Source organism: Mauremys mutica, chromosome 2 (assembly GCF_020497125.1).
Source record: "Mauremys mutica isolate MM-2020 ecotype Southern chromosome 2, ASM2049712v1, whole genome shotgun sequence".
NCBI lineage: Eukaryota > Metazoa > Chordata > Testudines > Geoemydidae > Mauremys > Mauremys mutica.
The window spans coordinates 20,351,514-20,377,170 of NC_059073.1; the positions used below are offsets into that span (position 1 = coordinate 20,351,514).

General features: G+C 45.0%; 1 protein-coding gene across 3 annotated transcripts in view; it reads left to right on the plus strand.

Moving 5' to 3' along the window:
• Positions 1-7,966: 7,966 nt before the first annotated feature.
• The window catches only part of ADCY8 (adenylate cyclase 8), a 183,106-nt gene continuing 165,415 nt past the window's right edge, over positions 7,967-25,657 (plus strand). For all 3 annotated transcript variants that reach the window (XM_045008218.1, XM_045008219.1, XM_045008220.1), the window contains exon 1: positions 7,967-10,208. In XM_045008218.1, the coding sequence (XP_044864153.1) occupies positions 9,309-10,208 (900 nt within the window). In that variant the 5' untranslated portion in view covers positions 7,967-9,308. The remainder of the gene's footprint in view (positions 10,209-25,657) is intronic.

Here is a 25,657-nt window from a genome sequence, read left to right on the forward strand (position 1 = left end):
TGGTGAATCCATGCTGACTGTTCCTGTTCACTTTCCCCTCCTTTAAGTGGTTCAGGATTGATTCCTTGAGGACCTGTTCCATGATTTTTCCAGGGACTGAGGTGAGACTGACTGGCCTGTAGTTCCCTGGATCTTCCTTCTTCCCTTTTTTAAAGATGGGCACTACATTAGCTTTTTTCCAGTCATCCGGGACCTCCCCCGATCGCCATGATTTTTCAAAGATAATGGCCAATGGCTCTGCAATCTCATCGGCCAACTCCTTTAGCACCCTCGGATGCAGCGCATCCGGCCCCATGGACTTGTGCTCGTCTAGCTTTCCTAAATAGCCCCGAACTACTTCTTTCTCCACAGAGAGCTGGTCACCTCCTCCCCATACCGTGCTGCAGAGTGCAGCTGTCTGGGAGCTGACCTTGTCTGTGAAGACAGAGGCAAAAAAAGCATTGAGTACACTAGCTTTCTCCACATCCTCTGTCACTAGGTTCCCTCCCTCATTCAGCAAGGGGCCCACACTTTCCTTGACTTTCTTCCTGTTGCTAACATACCTAAAGAAACCCTTCTTGTTACTCCTAACATCTCCGGCTAGCTGCAACTCCAAGTGTGATTTGGCCTTCCTGATTTCACACCTGCATGCCTGAACAATACTTTTATACTCCTCCCAGGTTATTTGTCCAATCTTCCACTTCTTGTAAGCTGTTCTTTTGTGTTTAAGACGAGCAAGGATTTCACTGTTAAGCCAAGCTGGTCGCCTGCCATATTTACTTCTCTTCCTACACATCGGGATGGTTTGTTCCTGCAACCTCAATAAGGTTTCTTTGAAATACAGCCAGCTTCCCTCGACTCCTTTCCCCGTCATGTTATTCTCCCAAGGGACCTTGCCCATCAGTTCCCTGAGGGAGTCGAAGTCTGCTTTTCTGAAGTCCAGGGTCTCTGTTCTACTGTTTTCCCTTTTTCCTTGTGTCAGGATCCTGAACTCGACCATCTCATGGTCACTGCCCCCCAGGTTCCCATCCACTATTGCTTCCTCTACTATTTCTTCCCTGTTTGTGAGCAGCAGGTCAAGAAGAGCTTTTCCCCTAGTTGGTTCCTCCAGCACTTGCACCAGGAAATTGTCCCCTACACTTTCCAGAAACTTCCTAGATTGTCTGTGCACTGCTGTATTGCATCCCCCTGTCTCCAGCCAGCCCCGCACCCCTTGCCCTGCTTGCAGCCAGACCCTACCTCCAGTCAGCTCCTGCCCTGCCTCCAGCCAGCCCCATGTCCACTGGTGCCCTGCAGTTCCCAGGGCAGTAACCCTGCACACCTGCTTCAATGAGAGGGGCAGGGAACAGCTGGGACCCACACAAGTGCACACCCTAGGGTGACCAGACAGCAAGTGTGAAAAATTGGAACAGGGGTGGGGGGTAGTAGGATCCTATATAAGAAAAAGACCCCCAAATCGGGACTGTCCCTATAAAATCTGGACATCTGGTCACCCTAGCACACCCCCAGGGAGGGGTGGGGACCCACACATGTGAAACAGAGCTCAGTTCTAGTTCAGGCCCATCTTTTTAAAAAAGAAGTTTAGGTAGGGTTAATGTACATCCGTATTTTCCCAGACATGTCCAGCTTTTTGGTTCTTAAATCGCCATCCGGGAGGAATTTTTAAAAATACGGACGTATGGTAACCCTATTGGTAGGAAAAAATACATACTGTGGCACATCCCTTAAAACAGAACTTTTTACAGGGAACTGGTTGCTAAGAAATGAAAGGCTTTTTTTAACTTTTTTTTTTTAAGTCATCCCTGCCGGGGCCCCACCGAAAATGTTCGAATTGGGCCCCGCACTTCCTAAAGCCGGCCCTGACCACCATGAATTTATCCAGTTCTCTTTTAAATGCTGTTATAGGCCTAGCCTTCACAACCTCCTCAGGTAAGGAGTTCCACAAGTTGACTGTGCGCTGCGTGAAGAAGAACTTCCTTTTATTTGTTTTAAACCTGCTGCCTATTAATTTCATTTGGTGACCCCTAGTTCTTGTATTATGGGAATAAGTAAATAACTTTTCCTTATTCATTTTCTCCACATCACTCATGATTTTATATACCTCTATCCTATCTCCCCCTCTGAAAAGGTTCAGAGAAGGGCAACTAAAATGATTAGGGGGTTTGGAACGGGTCCCATATGAGGAGAGATTAAAGAGGCTAGGACTCTTCAGCTTGGAAAAGAGGAGACTAACGGGGGGATATGATAGAGGTATATAAAATCATGAGTGATGTGGAGAAAGTGGATAAGGAAAAGGAACAATTAAATTGTTGCATCCACATTAGCTGTAGAGTAAGGGTGGTGATTGGTTGTTATGTCTGATATCCCAATGGTCTAGGACTCTTGGCATGCCATAGATACATGCCTTGCTGTTGCATGAGTGTAATTTGTAAAGTCAAAATGGCTCAGAACTTAAAAATGGGGTGGTAACAGACGACATATGCCAGCGATGATTGAACCTGGCAATATTCTGAACAAAAAGCACTCTCAACCCTGCTTGTAACTGTTTCCATTAGTTCACATTGACTCAACAGACATTCTAGGCTTCAGACTGGCACACAGAGTAACAATCCTCCCTAGAACCTTATTATATAGATAATAATCATAGACAGCAATAGAGGCTGTGAATTGTACAGAAATATTAATGGCAGTCATTAAAACAGTGAGACATGAACCCATGGTCTTATGGCTCATAGATCAAAGGGCATTTGGAAACAGCCTGTCATATATGTGTGTATTAGAGCGAGAGAAATTTTTACCTGTGATGCAGGCAGTCATGAAAGGACAGTCAAATGCATGAATGCCGTATGATATACATGACTCATGCAAGATAGTGTAGTTTTCTGCAGTGCCTACTATCCTGGATCAAGCCAGCCTCTAACTATTAGAGACCAGGATGAGGCCTCTGTGTGGGGCAGATTGTCCCACATCCACCTACTGTAGATTCTCGCACTTCCCTCTAAAGCATCTGGTACTGACTATCAGAGACAGGATACTGGACAAAATGAACCTTGGATTTGAAACAATATGGCTATTCCTATGTTCTTAATTGTACTCTGGTAAGACTCATTGTATACATCAGCAGGAAAAATCTCTAATCCTATGGGCTTGTCTACATTATCTGCTGGGTCGACAGGCAGTGATTGATCCAGCGGGGGTCGATTTATCACTTCTAGTCTAATCGCGATAAATTGACTGCCGAGCGCTCTCCCATTGACTCCGGTACTCCACCAGGGCGAGAGGTGCAGGCGGAGTCGACAGGAGAGGCACCGCAGTAAGTAGATCTAAGTACGTCGACTTCAGCTACTTCAGTTATTCACGTGGCTGAAGTTGCGTAACTTAGATCGATTTTCCCTCCCACCCCCTGCCCAGTGTAGACCAGGCCTATGACAATAAAACCTCTCTGAGATATACAGATGAAAAGGGCTATATAAAAGCTAGATATTTATTATTATTAATCAGACCAGAAACAGTTAAAGAAGATACTACCTTCTAAAAGAGAACAGAAAACCCCCATGTGTTCCTTTAGATATTTTTAGTTTTTTTTTAATCCCCTAACAGATTTTAGTCTCTTTTTCTAGTATTGATTTCAAATGCAGCTTCTCCCAACAGGGCATCACTCCTTCAGGATCTCAGACCAAATTTAAACTGCAGTCCTTGTGAAGAGACTGACTGCCTAATGTTGTAGGTTACAAAGACTTCATTTGTGGCGCACTGAGTGATGAAGTTAAAAGATCAACATCTTTTTTTAGTTCTTTTTTTTTGGATTTCATTTGCAATTAACTAGGAAGTCAGAGGTCTTTTGAGTACAAAGCTTTCTTCTGCAAAGGATTTCTATGAAATATCAAGTCCAAGCCAGTAATTCTCAAAGGGTGAAATTCACTCATCAGTTCAACAGCCGCAAAAGGCCATCAACATAGCGAAATCATAGTCTTTCTGTCATGTGAGGGCTGGGCAGGGCTGTGTGTGTGACAGTTCTATGTAGCCCACTTTAGAAGAGGGATTTAAGCTCAGGGTGGGGGCAGGGATGATGTGTAGCAGCTAGAGCTGTGCAGAGGACAGAAATTCCATATTGCAAAGCATTTTGAGATTTCAAAATTTGTTTTTTTTTTCCTAATTGGATCAAAACCTGAAAATTTTGAAATTCTGTCCTATGGAAAATTAAATAAATGAATGAAGGATACACAGATTGTAATAAGGGAATATCAAGCAATATCAGAAGTTACAGTTTATTTCCTTTAATGTATTGGAGGAAAAGAAAGAAGAGTGTTGTTGACAAGGTGGGTAACGAGGACACAAAAAGTTAGTCTGCTCTGAGGTTTTTATGTTATTTATTCATTTTCTCTTTTTTAATAATTATTTCAAATCTCTATTAAGGTTTAAGTAAGGCAATTTACAGCAGCACATATTCGACAATATCTAAAGGTCGCCCTTCCTGGAGAATCCCCAAGTGCTTTTACAAACCATGTAGCTTGTCTTGCAATTCTTACATAAGCAGTTCCATAGAAGATTGCTCACATGAGTAAAGACCATTAGAACATAGCATGCTTCACAACAGCAGAGAATGGGAATTTTGGCCAACTTCATTGGGTCAAACCTCTACTATGACCAAAATTATGGGATCTATAATGCTGACAAGGGTATGAGTTTTATTGCCTTCTTTAAACAAACAGGCCACAAGAATAAAAAAGCAGGGTTACTACTCAAGGGCCCAGTCCAAAACCCAGTGAAATCAATGGAAAGACGCCCAATGAATAAATTCAGCTTTGGGTAGACTCAGAACAATTATGCTCCACAGAGGTGCTTGCAATTCTTATCAGCTTCAATAAAAAGTACAGGTGCTCAGCACCTGTGAAGTAGAGGCCCATAAATATTTGCAGGTACAATAAGCTCTTAATAATGCCATTCACTATGCTAGCTCATAGCACTAGAATTGGAAAAGACACTGAGACAATCTAAATGAGAGAGGTTTCACCCCTGACAAATGAATGATCAAGGTTTTGTTCTAAAATATGCTTTCCTTATTCATGTAAATAATGCTGCTGACTTTAATGCATGCGTTGGCTCTTTACCACTGCCCGCAGCTGGAATACCAATTGTTATGCTTATTGCTGAAAACAGATGTGAGGCCTTTGTAGCAGCCTTAGCACAACTAACAGGCTGGGAGGGGAGGGGGAAGCAAGTGACTATGGAGAGTAAACATGACCTTGTGCCGTCCAAACTTGAGCTTTTTGCCGAAGCATGTGGTTTTGCGAGATGGAAGGTCGGGCAATCGTTAACTATTGCCATGTGAAATACAGCCGGTTAACTGATGGAATACTACAGGCTGCAAAACTCCACACTTAACTTAGCTTCTGCTCAGCAGTTATTTTTCTGAACAAGCTCTGTAATACTAACAAATTGGATATAAAAAGAGGAAGGAATCTGAGCATGGTGGACACTTCAACCTTTGGACACCTCTCAAGTCCCCCTGCAGACAGAAGGCTGGCCACTGGACGTATGCAATCATCCACTCGAGACTGCCTCAAGACCATAGATGACTCTTGCCTCTCCGCAGCAGGGTAGTAGAGCACCCCAAATTACCAGATTCAGATTTACCCAGGGTCTTGAGCATAGGTGACAAGTGGGGGAGAATGCAGGATCAAGTGCCCTTCCCCTCCCCCCAATTTCTGCTTAGCCTGCCAGGGGGCTGTGTCCTTCCCCCTGGCTTGCTCAGCCTCTGTCCCTGGTAGCTGGGCCCAGGAGGGAGCGGAAGGGGCAGGACCAGCCACTTCTCACGCCAGCCACTCAGGGTTGCTGCCCTGTGCAGGGTGGCAGCTGCGACAGAGAACCTGGCTGGGGTGGTGGTGGTGGGTCACCCCCCAACCCATGCCCGGCTGCTGCAGACAGGGGACGAGTGAGCTAGACTCTCCTCTCCCTCAGCATGTTTCGGCCCCTGTCCCTGGCAGCTGGGCCCGGGTGTGGGGCGGTCCACCGCTGCTGCTGCCTCCCCAGCCAGGGTCTCTCAGGCAGCTGCTGTGCTGCACAGAGTCAGTGACCCGGAGTGGCCAGCTTCAGCTGCGTGAGAAGCGGCTCTGTCCTGCTCCCCACCCAGGTCTGGCTGCCAGGGAGAGTGGTTGAACGTCCAGGGGGAGGCGCAGCGAAAGAAGGACAGAGCTCCCACCCCGCAGTAACATGGGGCAGGGAGAGCATGGCGGTCCTGGCTGGGCACAGGGTGGGTCACAGGGCAGAGGACACATGTGAGCAGGTCACGTGTCCTCCCTTTTAGATTATGCTGGAGAGTAAATACAGTAGAAACTTTCAGTGAAAGCACTTTTGTTTGTCTGTTTGCATCAACTATCTATCAGCAAGACAGCCATGTCCCCATTGATTTATTTCCTACCACTGCCTCTCAAAGAGTAAAGTTACAAGGACCTTTGGGTTCAGCAAAACCCCAGGTAACAACAGGATCTGACCCACAAAATGCAACCAACATTATAATATATGAATATATTAAGATTACAATTAGAGAATTAATACATTAATAAAATAGCATTAGAGAATTTACAGCTTCTTATATTACCTTCATATTATGCTGTTTTTGAACTGAAAAATGAGCGTTTGGTTAAATCATATTATAATGTTCGTCCCTTTTCCTTTGTTAAAATGTGATTTTTATACTGAGTTGAGTAGACTAGACCTGAGATCCCTTTTCTACTATGATTTGGGGTATTATTATTATTAATCATAATAATTATGAGTCCATAGTTAAGATACCGCTTCTTATATTGAGTAGCAGTTTCATCCTCAGGGAGTCTCCGTGGTTTTATTGGGATGATTCTTGGAGTGAAGTACTGCTCAATATGAGTACAGATGTTATTTCTATTATTATTTATTATTATGTATTAATCCTTGATGTTCCATTTGTTACACTCCCACTGCATATCAGTGTATTTTTCTATCCTACCCCCCTAAGAGTGTAATGATCTTCCATTCCAGTTCACCAAGCCCATTGCTCATCCAAGCTCTTTGTGAGGATTTTATTTGCTTTAAGTCTGGATAGTGCCTAGCAGAATGGGGCTCAGACTTGGTTGGGGTCATGTCTACTCTGCATTGTAAACCCAGGTCTGTGGGAGCCAGACTTGTGGAGTCAGTGTTTGCTTGTACACACTGCATTGTTAACCTGGGTTTACAATTGCTGGACCTGGGTCTTCCAGCCATGCTAACATGTCTATACTGCACAATGCAGATCTTCTGACTTGTGTTTGTGGCTTGACCTGCATCCACACTCCAAAAGAGCAGGGCTTGGACCCAAGTCCTTGATGGATCCTAGGACCCAGGTCCAGGGGGCTGCTGACCTGAGTCAGCAAGATGTGTGTGTGACGATAAGGGGTACTTGGGCTCAAACCTGAGTCTGAGCAGAGTGTGTGGATATGCTGGATGGCTGTTGTAATACAAATAATACCTAGTCATTGACATCCTTCCTAAAACCTATTTATTCTATATGATGTCCGCCAGAAGTGAGTTTAATAATGAGGAGGGGAAGCAGAAGTCACTAAGTCCTACCCACCTCTGGCTCTCCCAGTGCATGCTGATTTCTGTGTGCCTGTTCTTTACACTGCAGGCTCTTTTGGGGGGGGGGGGGGGCTGGCTCTCTGATCTCTCCCCACCCCACCCCCATTGTCAGCACTTAACAAACGCTTCAGTTCAGTGGCAAAGAGAGTCAGTGGCTGGCTTCCACAGCGCCTCTAAACCGAACCGAGCCGAGCCAATCCAGGGCAGGTCCTGACTTGCAGCCTCTGCACTGGGGATGGTTCTGCTTTCGCTGGACAGAAGGGGGGTGCAATAGACTAGGGCCTGACGTCACTGGGCATCAGCTGACCGTGCAGGGCTCTGCCTGCCTCTTCCAGGAGCAGCTGGAGCAGCAGCGGCAGCCCCGGCCACCGCAGCAGGGTCTTTACTCCGCTAATCCTGTCTATCCTGGGCGCTAATGCTCTCTGCGCTGCTGCTGCTAATGCCGGCCCGCGAGAATCACCCCACTCCCCGCTCACCCTGCCGCCTGCCCGGGGGAGCCGCGCCCGCTGCAGGGCTCCTGCCAGCCCCTGCCTGCAAGGACGGGAGTTGGCGTCAGCCCAGGGGCACCGAGAGCTCATGAGTTGCAGCCTCGTCCACGCGGCCGCCAGCACTTTTCAGAGCGAGAAAACTCCCGCCCGGCTCTCTCCCGGCCGGGTCCCGCACCTGGACCGCGGCTGCCCCAGTCTCCGCTGAGGGCAGCTGGCACTGCAGGCGCCCGATCCCGCCTCTGTCCCCGGCCCCGTGGGATGGATGCTCGGAGGCTCGCCTGGAAGTCCCGCGGAAACAACCCGCGCTCCGAGGTGCTCCTGGCGGGGCCCTGAGAGTTTGGTTTGCTTTGTCCGATGCCCCGCCACGGCTCCCGGACCTAGTCTCGCCACTGGGGCGGGCGCCCCGTAACCCAGAGCGGCCAACCCAGCCGGACATGTGCTGCTGCAAGTCACCGCTCGCAGGAGAGAAAGAACAAAGTCCCGCTGGGCCGGAGTTGCGTTTTGCAGCCGCTCTCTCGGCCCCTGCCAGCCCGCACGGGAGGATGCTGCTGCTGCCGCTGCCCAGCCAGGGATGCGGCCCCGCTCATTGCCCTGCCCGGCCCGTGCCCCGGGGCTGCCAGCCCCCCACTTCTAGGCTTCATGAATGACCTCGGCAAAGACCTTGCTGGGCTGTTTTGTTCTCCTCTCGCTCTTGCCCGGATGGCTTCTGCGGACCGGCCCCTTCGGGATGACAGCGGGTCAATGAGTCCCTCGCGCCCCGAATCCCGGGGAGAGTAACAGCAACACCCCGGGGGGGGGGCTGCAGACTCCGTGGGTGCATGTTGCACCGCTCCGTGCTCCAGCAGCTGGTCCCTGGATGGGACCAAGGCTGCTCCGTCCCCGGGACGTTGCCTCGCTGAGCCTGGGGGCGGGACGGGGGGGGGGGCACTTTGCCGGTCCATGGGCCTCTCCTCCTCCTCCTCCTCTCTGCGCTGCGCGGTGCCAAGCCAGACATCACCGCGGCGTGGCTGCACCTGCTAAAAACCAACCGGCGGCAGAGCCAACCAGCCCGCTTCCCTCCCCCGCCCAGTAAACCCGCCCGGACTCGCGGCATGCAGCAGGGCACCGAGCCGGCTCTGCCAGAGGCGCCAGGCGCGGGGCGACCCGGCCCTGCCACCCTCCGCTAACCGCCCGCCTCTCGATGTGACACTCGCCCACCCCGGCACCCCCTGGCGCCTGCTCCTCCCCCGCCTCTGCCCCCCGGCCGCCATGGAGCTCTCCGAGGTGCGGTGCCTGAGCGACAGCGCGGAGCTGTACACCATCAACAGGACCCCCCCCTGCAGCGGCCGCGCCAGACCCCAGCGCCTGCTGTGGCAGACCGCGGTGCGCCACATCACCGAGCAGCGCTTCATCCAGGAGCAGAGCAGCAGCAGCGGGGGGAGCAGCAGCGGGGGCAGAGCCCTGGGCTCGCAGGACTCCTGCTGCCCCAACCACCACCCGCACCCGCACCCCGCGCGGCGCCCCTCCGAGCGCCACAACAACGGGGGCACCAAAGTCTTCCCGGAGCGCACCAGCAGCAGCGGGGACCTGGGCTTCCTGCACCTCGACTGCGCCCCCAGCAACTCCGACTTCTTCCTCAGCTGGGGCTACACCTACCGCGGGGTCATCTTCCCCACGCTGCGCAACTCCTTCAAGTCCCGGGACCTGGAGCGCCTCTACCAGCGCTACTTCCTGGGCCAGCGGCGCAAGTCCCAGGTGGTCATGAACATCCTGGACGTGCTGACCAAGCTGACTCTGCTGCTGCTCCACTTGACCCTGGCCTCGGCCCCCATGGACCCCATCAAGGGCATCCTGCTGGGCTTCTTCACCGGCATCGAGGTGGTGATCTGTGCCTTAGTGGTGGTCAGGAAGGACACGACCTCCTACACCTACCTGCAGTACAGCGGGGTGGTGACTTGGGTGGCCATGGCCACGCAGATCCTGGCCGCTGGCCTGGGCTGTGGCCTTCTGGGCGACGGGATCGGCTACGTGCTCTTCACCCTCTTTGCCACCTACAGCATGCTTCCACTGCCCCTCACCTGGGCCATCCTGGCCGGGCTGGTGACCTCCTTCCTGCAGCTCGTCATGCAGCTGGTCATCCCTAGGCTGGCAGTGATTTCCCTCAACCAGGTACCCTCTTCATAACCGTGGCAGCCAGCCTGCACTTCTGCCCCAGGATGTGTGGGGGGTGGGGGTATAATAGCCCCTTCTTTCTTTAGTCATTGAAACGTGTGTCACTAGGAGGAGAAGGACAAAGATAAGAGACATTGGTTGAAGTAGGAAAGCCCCCTGGGAGAGGGAGCATGGTTTGGGTTAAGCGTCTGAATTGGGGCAAGGGGGATGTAAAGGTGGGTTTGCTGAATTCCACCCCTCCCCCCATGTATCTCACTGGTGCCCCTTGAAACACTCTTTTGGGAGAGAGAGGGGGAAGTTGGGGCACCCTGTCACTTCTCCCCTCCTTGCTTCAAGCGCTGAGCCAGTAGTTAAAGCACAGGGACTGGGAGGCAGCCATGCTGACGCCTCTTCCCAGCTGTGCTCTGATCTATGGCAAATCACTTCACTTGTTTGTGCCTTTTGGTTTCCTCACTCTCAAAATTACACCCTACCTCCCAGGGGTGTTGGGTGTGTGGAGCACTTTGAGATGCTGGCATGGAAAGCGTTGTAGAAAAGTGTAAAATGTTATTAATTACTTTCTTTTCTATAAGAACATAAGAATGGCCATATTGGGTCAGAACAATGGTCCATCTAGCCCAGTATCCTGTCCTCTGACAGTGGCCAGGGTCAGGTGTTTCAGAGGGAATTAACAGAACAGGGCAGTTATTGAGTGATCCATTCCATGTTGTCCAGTCCCAGCTTTTGGCAGTCAGAGGCTAGAGATGCACAGAGACTCTTGGCTAATGGCCATTGATGGACCTATCCTCCATGAACTTATCTAATTCTTTTTTGTATCCTGTTATAGTTTTGGCCTTCACAACATCCCCTGGCAATGAGTTCCACAGGTTGACTGTGTGTTGCGTGAAGAAGGGCTTCCTTTTCTTTGTTTTAAAAACTTCTGCCTATTAATTTCATTGGGTGACCCCTAGTTCTTGTGCTATGTGAAGGAGTAAATAACACTTCCTTATTTACTTTCTCTCCACCATTCATGATTTTATAGAGCTCTATCATATCCCCCCTTAGCAGCTGCTTTTCCAAGCTGTAAAGTTAACCTCTCCTCATGTGCAATGAAACATCTGAGGGTCAGAGCTGAAGCCCATTGAAATAATGGAAAGACTCCCACTGAATTTAAAGGGCTTTGGATCCAGTTCTTAGGCAGCCATCCAAACAGTCAAACCACCCAACATTGGTTTGCTGGTGGAGGTGGGTCTTCTTGGGTCAAACAGAAGTGTATTGGGCTGGGCACTTTGAAGGACTCACTTGGGACAGGGAGTTTATTGCCTGGTGGAGGTTGTGTGTGCTGTTTTCTGGTTGACAGACCCCTTGTGGGACAAGCTTGGGCACGAACGGGGGCTCGGTTCTGAAAATGTTAACTGCGTAGGGGCAGGAAGGAAGGATAGAAAGAGTAAATGAAGGACTAATATTACTTAGCACTCCCATAGCCCCTTTTGTCCTGCAATTTCAAAATCACTTTACAAACACTAATGTACTAAAAATTGCAACATCCCTGTGAAACTGGGAAATCTGACATTTTGCTAAGTTTTTTTCTCCCACTCGCTGGGCAGCAATGCAGAACTCAGTCATTTAGATGCTCCTTTTCCCCCTTCTAGAATGTCCTGGTTCTGTGCTCCCAGTATTTCAGATCAGATTATCATGTAAACGTGACTGATTAAAGTGGAGAGGAGAGGCAAGGGGGGAGTTAATCTCAGCCAGAGGAAAGTACAAAAATAGTGTCATTTTTCTTATATGGAGAAAGTATCTAGCCTCATTTGTGTCTTCTGCTGTTGTTGCCACATGACTGTAAGAGACATGCAAGTAGAAGGCGTGCACATTCTTACACTAGGAGTTTTGACTAGATGGGTCTCCTGGCAATCAGATGCCTCAAACCGGTCTCCAGGCAGCCAGTTGATTCGGCTTATGTCCTTTAGTACTATAGCTATTCCATTTCATTTATTTACCTTGACCTGATGGTCACTGTGTGCACCTTTAGGATCCTTGCCTTATTTCTGATTGCACTCATTTACTGTAACAGCTGGTCTGATTGGCTGCCTTTGCTTGTTAATGTCAAGGCTTTTATGATTTAGATACAGGAGTGTCTTACTTGACGTTAGCTGTTAGAATATGAACTAGTTGTGCTGAACTGTAAAGTCTTTGCTGCATAGAATTAAATATATTACAAAAAGGAGTACTTATAACAATCAAAATAATTGTCTATGGCAGGTTTTCAAAAATTCCATCCTGATCCAGTTTCACATACAGAAATATACTTCCATGATCTTTTTTTGTGATGAGTAATACTGTGTAATCTGCTTCATGCATTTCGGTGCAGCTAACTAATCTTTTTTGGGGAAGGAGGGTCATTCATAACATAGACATGAGAGAGATACCAATTATCCCTTCTATTTGAGAGCACAATACCTAGTCAGTTATATGAATGAAATACTATTGAACCATGCAAAATGATAAACTACTTGCTATATGATTGTCTTTATGAACTAAAAATATAGAACCAGGTAATATTCTCCACACACTATTCCATACACGGGTCTTGTTTTACACCTTAACAGACCCAGTTATTTAAACTATCAAATTATAAATTGCTTCAGCACTTTTTTCTCCACTAGAATATTTGATTTGACCAGATTCTCCACCTCCCTGCCAGTGGAAAGGATATTAACATTTATTTGACATTTCACTTTTTTTTTCTTTTTTCTTCTCTTTTTCTTTCCATCCCCTTTGTCCCGCCACTAAGCATTCTCCTGATTTAAGAGAATATAGAGACATATAAGAATATTATAGCTCTCCCTACCTCCCCACCCCATCAAAAAATGTTTCCGAGAATACATAGTTCAGACTATTTTATTTTCTGATCTTGTATTAAAGTGGAGGAGGAATAGAATAGTAAGTAAAGCCAGCAGCTGGCAGGCGTGTGACCTCTGTTGACACTGGGCGCTCTCCTCTGGCTCTTGGTGCTGAACATCCTTTGCCTTTTTATTTTTGGATGTAGAACATTTTCATTTGGCTCCCTCTTGTGGTTTCTTGTTACTTCCAATAGCAGCTTCTCTCATCTCCCAGCTTAATTTGATATTCCATAGGCTTTCACTCTGCCAGTCCAAATGGTGGGCATGATCCTGCCCGGTGCTTAGAAATTCCTGCCAGGCACTGAACGCCCTCAGCTCCTGTGAAGTAAATGAGAGTTGGATGTGCTCAGTACCCCCACAGAATTGGACCTATTGTCTACATGACAAGGCATAGTTTAGAATAAGTTTGCTGGTACTGCACTAAGACGCAATCAGGTACTGCACTAAGACAATGAATTGTAATTCAAATCACATTATCTACCTTGTACACTGTATTGATTTCTTGCATGGTAAAGTGAAGGAACAGGAAACCATTAAACAATATTCATTGCGTAAGGGCAGCATATTATAAAGTCGTAGTGATGTGATGGCTGCCCTATCATGTAGTTTAGAATAACTCGTATTGTTATTCTTAGCATGTCCACAATGTACGAGGCTCTGTACACTCACATGGGAAGATACAGCCCAAAGGGTCCCTTTGCACTGTTATAGCCATTTCCCTCTGAGGCTTCCAAAGCATTTTAAAATTATTCATGACTTAAGCCCCATAACACTGTCAATATTATTTTACAGATAGGTGCAGATAGTTTAAATGACTTGCCCAAGGTCAGACATTAAGTCTGTAGGAGAATTCAGTTATCCTGATCTTCCAGATAAAACCGTCTCTTTTATCATATGGTTCATTTTACCCAAGTTGTAAACATCAGATTCTCTGACCCATGACTATCTAATAATATTACATGCGGTGTTGTTGCAGCTGTGTTGGTCCCAGGATATTAGTGAGACAAGGACGGTGAGACAATACAAGATAAAATAAAAATTAAAGCTAGTACCTCGCCCATGTTGTTTCTCTAATAATGTTATGGAAGCTGTAATAATTTAGCCATCTGGATAGACAGGAAGGTGTGTAGCTACCTAAATTAGACCAGCTACATGAATTAAAATATGCTGGGAACGATGGAAAAGATAGAGGGTGAAATTCTGAGTTTTTCTGGAAATAGGAGTTTTTCCATTGACTTCAATGGGGATTTCATGCAGGGAAAATATTGCATACAGTACTGCATACAATAGCATGGTCTATATTAGCATAGCTAGTTAATTAGCTTATCCAGTAGTATCCATGTGGACAATGGGTCTGATTCTTTTCTTACTCATACTGGTGTAAATCAGGAGTAACTCCATCAAAATAATGAAGTTATAGTGGTGTAAGAGGGAAGTCAAGTAGCATGTGTTCTGTTTTCTCTTTATCCTAATTAATTACATTTGTTATTGAGAAGCGTATACTCAGATGCAGCTGAAAGTCTTCAGTAATATTGAACATCAGACGCACAGAGTTTGCCTTTTGGGGTAGCTGTGGTTTTTGTTATTGAAGGCACACATTTTAATGCATATAAATATTGCCCACAGTTCACCATTTTCTCCAGTAGTCATTTTCAAGAGGTTATGTGAATTTCCCTCCACGGCTGTTCCAAAATATTATTTAATCTATGATTTACTGATAGCACTTTCAGGGAGAAAGGGGAAGAGGGGAGGAAAAGAGAGAGAAGTGAAATGAGAAATGAGATAAAGAAAACAAAATTAGCTCTACTCAGGCCCAGTTCTGCAAGGTGCCCAGCACCTATTGGAAGATTCTGAGAATTCTCATCTCCCATTGACTTCCAGTTGGGAGTGCTGAGAACTGTACAGGCAATGTTCACTACGTGCCAAGGTGAAAGCCCACAAAGAGAGTCTGATCCCGTCATCCTGGTGAAGGCAAAGCTTCTGTTGACTTCCCTAGGAATTTTCCCTGAGTAAGGATTGCAAGATCGGGCTCAAAGTCCTTACCCCACTAAAAACAGAACTCTCATTTTTATACGCTTTTTATTTTATTCGGTCAGCTACTGTGATGTGGTGAAGTTTGCTGGAGACATTCCTATAAATGAATTCCCAGAGAGTGTCTGTTTGTATTGTATTTACGATTGTGTTTTCCTCTATTGGATTATAAAATATAAAGAGTAAATTATCTGCGTCAGGAATATAGAGAAGAATAAACAATGCATTTTATATTAATATACAATACAGGCAGATGATGCCATAGATATGAATTCTGACAGGCTGCAAGATAATCATGTAAGCCATGTACATAAACTGGATTTTTATGCTCCACTCCTGCAACCATTGCTCACATAAGTCAATGAGCCTACCCATGTGAGAAATAGCTACTCAAACTGATGGCTTGGAGGATCAAGTCTAAATTACGTACATTAAACAAGACTTTTAAAAAGTGTTAAGGAACACTACCAAGATTAGTTAGACCTGAAATTTGATCCTTGTCTTAATAAATCTCTTTGCAGAGGCTGTGCAGTTCTTTATGTGTATATGGTTGGTTTTTTTCCAGACATGTTTCAGAGTTATTATAAAAAAAGATGACAAATGGCAACCTTACAATAACAAACTAGTATACATGTCTAATGGGGCTAAAAGATTTTGTAAACACATTCCACCTTCATTATTTCCAATAATTTATTGTTGATATCAGTGTGGGAATTATGCCACATACCTTGGCAGTATCCTTTGAAATATTTTAGTCTAAAATTGCTTTAAAGACCAATTTGAATTTGAAAGTCAGAAAACGATTAAACTGTTTCACTCTTTAGCCCTAAAGCCTCCTTCATAGCACAATTTACTGTCAAGTTTTACTGCCATTTTTTACCTGGAGTGACTTATAAACTGACTGTATTTTTTTAGATTGGATTATGAACTTGTTTCTTTTTATATCCCGACGGGTATCAGTGGGTCAAAGCATAATTAGATTAGAACTGGATATACTTTTCTCTGGAGCAGCTGCAATAATGTGCTACATAGGACAAATGCATTAGTCATATTTACAATTTGATGATTGATTGCATTTTGAGAGTTCATCAGAAATGGAGTAATCCAAGCAGGAACATGGATGAAGCCTGTTTTTATCACTGAGCTTTATCACTGAGTTTCAGACAACAGCAGACGAGTGCACTTGCCCTCAGGGGAGGTTAGTATGATCATTTTGATAGAATATTGTCAAAATCGCTCTGACGACGATTTTTTCCCCCATGATCAAAACATGGGGATGTGCTGGTTTGGCCAAAATAGCAACTTCCAACAAAAACCACTTGCCTGCTAGCATAGTGCACCAAGGTAGTTAGTGATCATGAATGGATTGGGTTGGCACGGTCCTTTTTCAGATATTCAAGAGATTAAAGGAGGGTAACATGCCCATACTCACTCCTGTATTCTTGCCTGCCCAGCCTCTGAATCTGGCCATGGCCTGGAAGGAGGAATAGCTGCAGCTATTCAACTGATACTTCCCTCTGTAAGCAAGTGGGAGGAGAGGAAGCCCAGGGGTGGGAGGAGTTTGGGCTCTTCCCCCATCGCTACAAGAGTAGTTGGCAAGACACACATTGGGGTAAGCTGTTGTATGGAATGGGGTTTCCAGAGCAGGAGAGCATGGTTCTCTGAGTTCTTTGGTCTGCTCCCTGGTGCAGTATAGCTACCCACTCAGGGCAGACTGTGATATTACAATCTAGCCCAGTGCCAGGGGCACATATGCAAAATATGTCAGTTATTTGTACAATGTATACTTGAACATTTACAGATCGATTCCAATCTCAGTTACACTGATGTAAGCCAGGAGTAAATGTGATCAGTCTGGCATGTAGGGCCTGAACCAGAGAGATGCTAACACTCCCAATACCCATTGATTTGCTGGCATTCAGCATAGCTTGGAGCCATGCCCAAAGGGGTCTTGCTAGGTGCTGAATGAATGGAAGGCACTCAGCAGTTTGCATAGGGGCCTGATTAAAGCCCATTGAGGTTAATGGAAAGACTCGCATTGACTTCAGTGAGCTTTGGATCAGAGTCTAGGATTGATTTTGATTTAGGAAAACCAGCACGATTACTCAGCATTTCTACAAAATGTTACAAGTACATTCCAGGTTAAAGCACTGATTTATGTTTGGAAATCTGCTCATTCTGCCATGTATTGGTTTTCTCTGATTTCAGTCATTTGGAATAAATTATGTCAATCTTATCTTTATAAACACCTGAATCTATATCTGATGATGCTGATGCGCTGATGCCTAAACTGTAAGAGAGCAAATGAAGAAGCCAATACTATGTTGCACAATGCAAACTACAGAAACATACTGTCACCTGCTGTCACAATAACTTTTCATCATGCAAGTTTTGTTTATAAGCAACTATTTTAAGAAGTCCTTGAATTTCATTGGCATTTCATTTGCCAGCTTCTCCTGCTGCAGGGTTTCACACAGTTAGCCTAGCAGGAAAGACTCAGACTTTAAGGCCAGAAGGACCATCATAATCTTTGCAGGTCACAGACCCTCATTCACCCAGCCCATAACCACTGTCTGAGTTACTGCAGTCCTTTTGTTCTTGACAAATCTATGCTGGCTATTTCTTATAACACTATTATTCGCTAGGTGCTTACAGACTGATTGTTTTTAATAATTGAGAGTAGGGCTGCTGAGTAGTTTAATTAACCACTACTGCAATGAGGCATTCTGAGAAACCACTGAAGCATTTAAATGCAGCAACAGCCATTTTATCAGCTACTGCAAAAAAATGCTTTCCTTGCACATAATCCAGAGGGTTTGGGGCTTTATTTGTTTGTCTTCTCATCCTGGTGCTCTTAGTATTAATTTAATTCATATTTTCTACCTGTTTTGAATTATGAATCTGAATGCAAAGTGAACATGAGTTTCATGATTTGATCATTGTATCTACTGCAATTTTTTATTTTTTACCTGATTTGTTTCCCATTGTTTTACAACTTCATATGCCAAAGTATGTTCTTTTCCTTAGACACCCTACATTGTTTCTAAATGCATAGTCCTCTTGGAGTTAGAGGGTACAATCAATGGGAGCCTCTAACGGGGCCAGGATTTCACCAAGAATATTTTTGATTTTTCTAAACAAGGGCGGAGAGAGAGAGAGAACTGCAGTATTTACACAAAAACAATGAGGAGTCCTTGTGGCACCTCAGAGAGTATTTACACAGCTATCCTAGTTCATATTTTTAGAAGAGATTTGCATCACCGACACATTATTATTCCTCCTTTTCTCCAATCTCTGCTGATTTACTTAGGGGGTCAGTTCTTCAGGGCAGGCACTATTGCTTTGTTCTGTGTTTGTTCTCTGTTGATCCATGACTGGGGCCTGGAGGCACAACCACACACAAATAATTAATAATAATTTGGTAAGTCTTTCCGTGAATAAGAGACATAGTGTGGAAAATTATTTAAAAAATAATGTCTACCTTAAATGTGCAACAGAGAGATTAATGAAAGAAACAACTATTTGTTTTCCCATCTCTGTTACTCAAACAAATGAAGAAGATCTATATCGTATGTGATTGTCTTTGTCTTATGTGTAGGGCCCTACCAAATTTATGGCCAGAAAAATGCATCACGGACCATGAAATCTAGTCTCTCCCCATGAAATCTGGTCTTTTGTGTGTTTTTACCTTATACTATACAGATTTCACGGGGAGACCAGCGTTTCTCAAAGTGGGGGTCTTGACCCAAAAGGGAGTTGCAGGGGGTGGCAAGGTTATTTTCGGGCAGTCATAGAATTGCCACCTTTACTTCTGCGCTGCCTTCAGAGCTGGGCGGCTGGAGAGTGGCTACTTTTGGCCAGGCACCCAGCTCTGAAGGTGGCACCTCACCACCAGCAGCACAGAAGTAAGCATGGCAGTATCATACCATGCCTCACTTACTTCTGTGCTGCTGCCTTCAGAGATGGGCAGCTGGAGAGCGGCGGCTGCTGACTGAGGGCCCAGCTCTGCAGGAAGCAGCACAGAAGTAAGGGTGGCAGTACCGTACCAGGCCATCCTTCCTTCTGTGCTGCTGCTGGAGGCGGCTCTGCCTTCAGAGCTGGGCTCCCGGCCAGCAGCCACCGCTTTCCAGCTGCCCAGCTCTGAAGTCAGCACCGCCACCAGCAGCAGTGCAGAAGTAAGGGTAGCAGTACCACAACCGCCCTACGATAACCTTGCAACCCGCCCACAACTTCTTTTTGGGTCAGGGCCTCTACAATTACAACACCGTGAAATTTCAGATTTAAAGAGCTGAAATCATGAAATTTATGATTTTTAAAATCCTGTGACCGTGAAATTGACCAAAATGAACCGTGAATTTGGTAGGGCCCTACTTATGTGAAAGTATTTCTAATGGGTATCAGTGTTAATAATTTGTATCTATAATGTATCTACACATCCTTAGAGACTTCTAAGCATTATAGAGATCATTCCAATACGTATCAAATCTAATTTATTAGGATAGACATTTGTGGTCTTGTATGGGAGGTATTGGTATCTCGTGCATGCTCCAACCAGGGACTGTGAATCAAGATTTCTGGGTTCCGCTCCTGAATTTGCCACTGCCATGCTGTGTGTGTGACCTTGACAAGTCTCTTTACCTCTCTGTATCTCCATTTACAAACATACATATAAATGCATCTTCCAGGGTGCTGTAAGGGTCAATAATTAATGTTTTTGCAAAGTGCTTTGAGAACTTCATGCCAAAGGTATTATGTAAGTGCCAACTCTTATTATTACCTTGTTGACTACACAAAGTTATTCTCATTCTCTGCACCTCATTGTTACCTTTCATTCAAACATATCACAACAAAGAGCAGGAAGAACTACTCTCTGTTTAGTGTCCACAGTCATTAAGATAAGAATGTAGTGAGGGTGATTTCAGAAAAAATGTTTAAATACGACCTTGTTTTTTATAAAGCAGATCTGATTATGTAGTGATGGATTTTCTCCTTTAAGGACCTGGTACTCTTTTATACCACAGCCACTTTACACCCCCATGGCACTGCAGGAGGCCATACAATAGGAGTAAACTACTTGTATGTCCACTTTAAGGCCTCTTTACATAGCCAGAGCTCATTAGTGTAAATGAGGATTCGGCCTTTGTAGTGCAAAGTTTACATTTCCTAGGATGAATCGTCTGAAATTCGATTCATAATGTTTTTAATCTCTTCTTTATTTCTCCATTTATTGATTAACTCTATGAAAAAGCCCCTCCCCTTCGGAAAATAAGATCTTAAATAAAATAAAAATCAGTCGTTCCTATCAAAGATGGCATGGCACTTTCAAGCACACAATTCAGAGATTTGGGAGAAACTGTTTGTGTCTGTTTAAAGCACCATTGCTTATGTCAGTTACTTGCCTTCCTTTTCCAACTGCACTGTGTAGCTAGAGCAAGGTGGCATAGTTAAAATTAAAAATGCAAATCTTAACTGTTCCCACAGCAATGGTAACTGGGCTGCATTGCCCATATGTAGTATTTTCTGTTTGTCTTTTTCTTGTTAAGGACTCAAGCCTTCTACCATTGAAAGTCAATGGCAAAACTCTCATTGACTTCAAAGGGTTCAGGATTGGAACTATAGTTTTATTTTAAATGAAATCTTGAAATTTGAAGAAAAGAGCTAAACACAACAGAAAATATGGAGTGATGCAACTTTGAAGAAGCTGTGATATTTTTCATGTTATTGACAATGTAAATACAGCTTTTGGGTTGATAATGTGGGTAGGGATTTACTGTATTTGTTAAAATGAAATGGTTACAATCTCCTTCCTATAAAGCATCCCCGTAGCCAACTGAGAATGGCAGCCCTGGTGCTTGCTAAGCTGGAAAAGAGCATGTGCAATGTTATCACTCCCTGTGTGATGACACAAAGCGAATGGGGCTTCAGTTTTCTTTTAAAAAATCTAAACAGGCCCATTAAGCATGCTCAGAATTGATTTTCTTCAATAGCTTACAACTTTCTTTTCTGCCAGAAATGTACTTGTCCCTCCGTCGTTAAGGAATATTTATATGTACATTTTCAAACTTCAGCTATATTTTTTGGCTAGTGCCCTATAAAAAATACCTCAAGCAGCAGCCTAATATTACTCCCAAATTGTAAATTTAATGATGGCTGTGATGGCAACCTAAGACATTTTAAAGTGGAGTTCTCCTCTGGAAAGTAACTTCATAGACGTAGCATTGGGGGTTCCCATTTATTGTCTGTTAGTGATTTCCACCTCATGGTCCAGATCAATGGGATTGCTCATGTATTTAAAATTATGCACGTTTACTGGATTGGTGTCTTTCCGAATGGCAAAGTAACTGCCAACCCTACAAATTCAGCCCGAGATCTGGAAGTGAAGCTGGGTCCTTTCCTTCTCAACCATCTGCATAACCTTGTTGCCTTCAGTGGATTTGCACATGAAAATAAATGGCACTTATTAATTAATTCTGTTGGTGATGCACAAGAAGGAATAGAATCCTTTTACTGTTTACTGCCTGAGTTTTTTAAGAGAAGTAAAAAGCAGTAAAAACATTTTATCACTAAGCTCAGAATATTCGACCCTGAAAATACAAAACAAATAGCTCTGCTGAATAAGAAAGTGTTAGGTTTACATAGACAAGGTGTGTGAGGTAATATCTTTTATTGGAATAGCTTCTGTTGGTGAGAGAGACAAGCCTTCGCTCTAGGACCTTGCTCTGGGCTCTGCTTTCTCGCGAGGTCCTAGAACTCAGGCTCCAGCCTGAGCACAAACATCTACAGCACAATTTTACAGCCCCTCAGCCTGAACCCCTCCCATCCCCCACCCCCAAGCCTGAGTCAGCTGACACAGGCCAACAATTTAATTGCAATGTAGACATACCCAGAGTTTCACAATTAAATACAAGGTGAAACAGATTGTTTGGCATAAGTAGTTAACACATATGCTAAGGGATCATTAAAGGTGAAGTGGCCCATTAACAACTACAAGTCATACCACAAAATGGAGGGGATAGTGGGTTACAGATTCTTGTAATAAGCCATAAATGTAGGGTTGCCAGGCGTCCGGTTTTCAACTGGAACGCCCAGTCGAAAAGCAATCCTGGCAGTTCCGGTCGGCACTGCCGACCAGGCCGTTAAAAGGCCGGTGGGCGGCGCAGCAGAGGCCAGGGACTAAGGCAGCCTCCCTGCCTGCCCTGGCTCCATGTGGGTCCAAGAAGCGGCAGCTAGGTCCCTGCAGCCCCGAGGCTTATGGGCAGGCAGAGAGGCTCCGTGCGCTGTCCCCACACCCAGCGCCGGCTTCGCAGCTCCCATTGGCCGGGAACTGCAACCAATGGGACCCTGCAGGGCAGGGTGCAGAGTCTCTCTGGCCACCTATGTGCCTAGGGGCCGCAGGGACCTGGAGGATGCTTTCTGGGAGCTGCAGTAAGCGCTGCCAGGACCCTAACCCTGAACCCCAACCTCCTGCCCAGCCCAGAGTTCCCTCCTGCACCCCGAACCCCTCATTCCCAGCCCCACCCCAGAGCCCACACACCCTGCCGGAGCCCTTGACCCCAGACACACATACCCTAACCCCCTGCCACAGCCCGGAGCCCTCTCTCGCACCCTGAACCCCTCATTTCTGGCCCCCACCCCCCGCCCAGAGCCCATACTCCCACCCCACACTCCAACTCCCTGCCCCAGCCAGGTGAAAGTGAGTGAGGGTGGGGAAGAGCGAGCAACGGAGGGAGGGGTGATGGAGCGAGCAGAGGACAGGGCCTTGGAGAAGGGGTGGGGTGGGTGCAGGGCCTCGGGAAGGGGCGGGGCAGAGTGTTTGGTTTTGTGCGATTAGAAAGTTGGCAACCCTACATAAATCAAGTGTTTTTATTAAGACCATGATTTTAAGGGCTGAGCAACATTGTGGATTTAAGCTCCCAAGGTCATCCTTTGAAGGTGGTGTGCATGTTTCCATTGAGGATGAGGACTGAGAGGTCAGATATGGAGTGATCATTTTGTTGAAAATGGTGCTTTTGTCTATTGTCATTTTTCTACATGAGAGCATAGTGATTGTCTGGTTTCACCCACATACTTGTTATTGGGGTGCACTGGATGAGGTACACTACATGTTGTAATAGGCATGTGTAGGATCCATGGATCTTGAAAGGTGTTTTGGGGCATAGGCATGTATTGATTACCATAGCAATGGTGATATGTCTGCAGGCTTTGCATCTAGGCACTTTTCAGACATGCTCTTTAAGGCCTTAAAATACAATTACATTTGGAAAAAGGACTCAGTAAAAATGACATTGTGGTGTTTGTTACTTGCTTTCCGATCAGATTAATTATCTTTACACATCGAAATAATATCGGCTGTTTTCCTAAAGTTTGTGTGTACCTAAGGAGAACTGATAGGTGCTATATAAAGATTGAGAATAAATACATTAATTAATAAACACACTGTTTTTCTAATTACTATTGCTACAAACTCAAGCTGGAATCTGGAAATGAAGCTGTATTTTTTATGCCACCAGTAATAAAGATCCTGCAATTAGAAACTTCATGGTACGTTGTGCAGTAAATTGAGCTGAATTCTATCATCAGCTTCCTTTACAGAAGTCAGCAACGTGCCTTAAGGGAGGCACTGGCTATCTCCATCAGCAGTGGATTCCTTTGCAATAGACCCTGCTAATCTTCACCACCTATGCAGCATATGTAGGATATGGACCCAGAATTCTATTTGTGGCACAAAGTGTTCTCAACTCTCATACCTCAAGGAAGTCACAGTGTTTGTGCCTCGAGAATTTGCTTGGCGGAGATATCCAGTTTAGTTCAAATCTGCTTGATTTACTCCACAAAGTAACATGAAGTTTGAAGATAGCCTGGATCAACCTTTAATGAGAAATTAGCCCACAGTATTTTTGGTGATGCAAAAAGAGGGTAAGATCCAGCTGGTTCTTCCATAACAGTAATGATAGATTGCTAAAAGTAGTGAAACATGTTCTGTTCAGTAAAGTCAGCATGTACTGTAGAATGCAAAGAAACTGCAGGGATCAAGTATGCCAAATAAGCAGAGGCCATTTTTACACAGTCACATTTTTTTTTATTTTATCACAAACTCACTTTAATTCTTTCTTGTGCTGAGTTAATAAAAATCCACCCAGTTCCAATGCCACACAAAGCTGCAAAATTCTCCCACCCCTAATTTCATAGCCCTATTCTAACTTTAATAATCTCATTAATGTACATTGCTTTGTATATGACCACAGATCATGTTCTTTATTGCAGATGTCATTCAGTAGACTAGCAGAACATGTATACACAAGTTTGAGTAAAGAACAATAAGGTAGAATTTTTACTGTTTCTAATTAAAGCTTTGATTCAGCAAGATACTTTAAATACATGCCTAACTTTAAGCATATGAGTTGTCTTGTTGAAGCCAGTGGGACTTGAGCTGGCAAAGTATTTTTGGCAAATAGTAAATTCACTGAAATATTAATTTTTCAGGACATCAAAACCATTTGCAAATTCGGGTTGATTTCAGCAACTAGTTTCAGCTTCAAAAAACTGATTTTTGGTAAAGCCAAAAACTGTTTGTTTCAGCTACTTTGAAATGTTTCATTTTGACTTTTTGTTTCAAAATGGTGGTTTGTTTTGGTATTTAACCGAAAACAAAATGAAAAAACAAAAACTTTTGTTTTCAGTCAAACAAATAATTTTGTTTGACCCAAAACAAATTCTTTTTAATTGTTGGGTGTTCTTTTTATTATTTTATTTTTTGTTTTGGCAAGAAAAGCAACAAATAATAATCAATTTTGGTGTGAACTGAGCCTCCCCCCACTCCCACCCCCAATTTTCCAGTTCGGTCCCCCCAACCAAAACATCAGTTATTGCTCAACTCTAGATTGACCTACTCATGTTCTTAAAATTATGCAGAAGCCTATGGGACTTTTATAAAAATAACAGAAATCTTAAAATGTAGATAAAAATGGCTTGGTAGCTTCTCTACCTCTTGTCTTGCAGCTGGGGATCACCCAGGTCCCGGCCAAGATCTCTTGCTGCTAAACATGCCCATTTGTCAGGGAATCTAGAGCATGGGTTGGGATGGGGAACTTAGGAGCAGTTATGGAGACCCTACACCACTGGCAGATTCCTCTGTTTCGGAGAAATTCTCTTGGGGCTGGAGCCACTGGGTCTAAGGCTGCTTTATGTCACTGGAGCTGCGGAAGCATCCTTGTGGGCCGAGCATCTGGCCCACTTTACACAGGTATAAGTGACTACAGGAGATGCCAAGACGTTGAGAACTGGCTTTCCTTGTAGCTCAATGAATATAAAATGCTCCCCATCTTGTCTAAATAAACAGAGACTCTTAGCAGGAGCACAGAATTGTAATTCAGGCAGCATATTGGCTAATGTTCTCTTCAGGAACAATAAACTGAGACCTTGCTGGGATATTCTTTTATAATTTTTTCATCGCGTGAAGGGCAGTTCACTCATTCAGCAGCGTGCCTTAATTTCCAGTGCACAAATACACATCAGCACAGTTCAGAACAACGA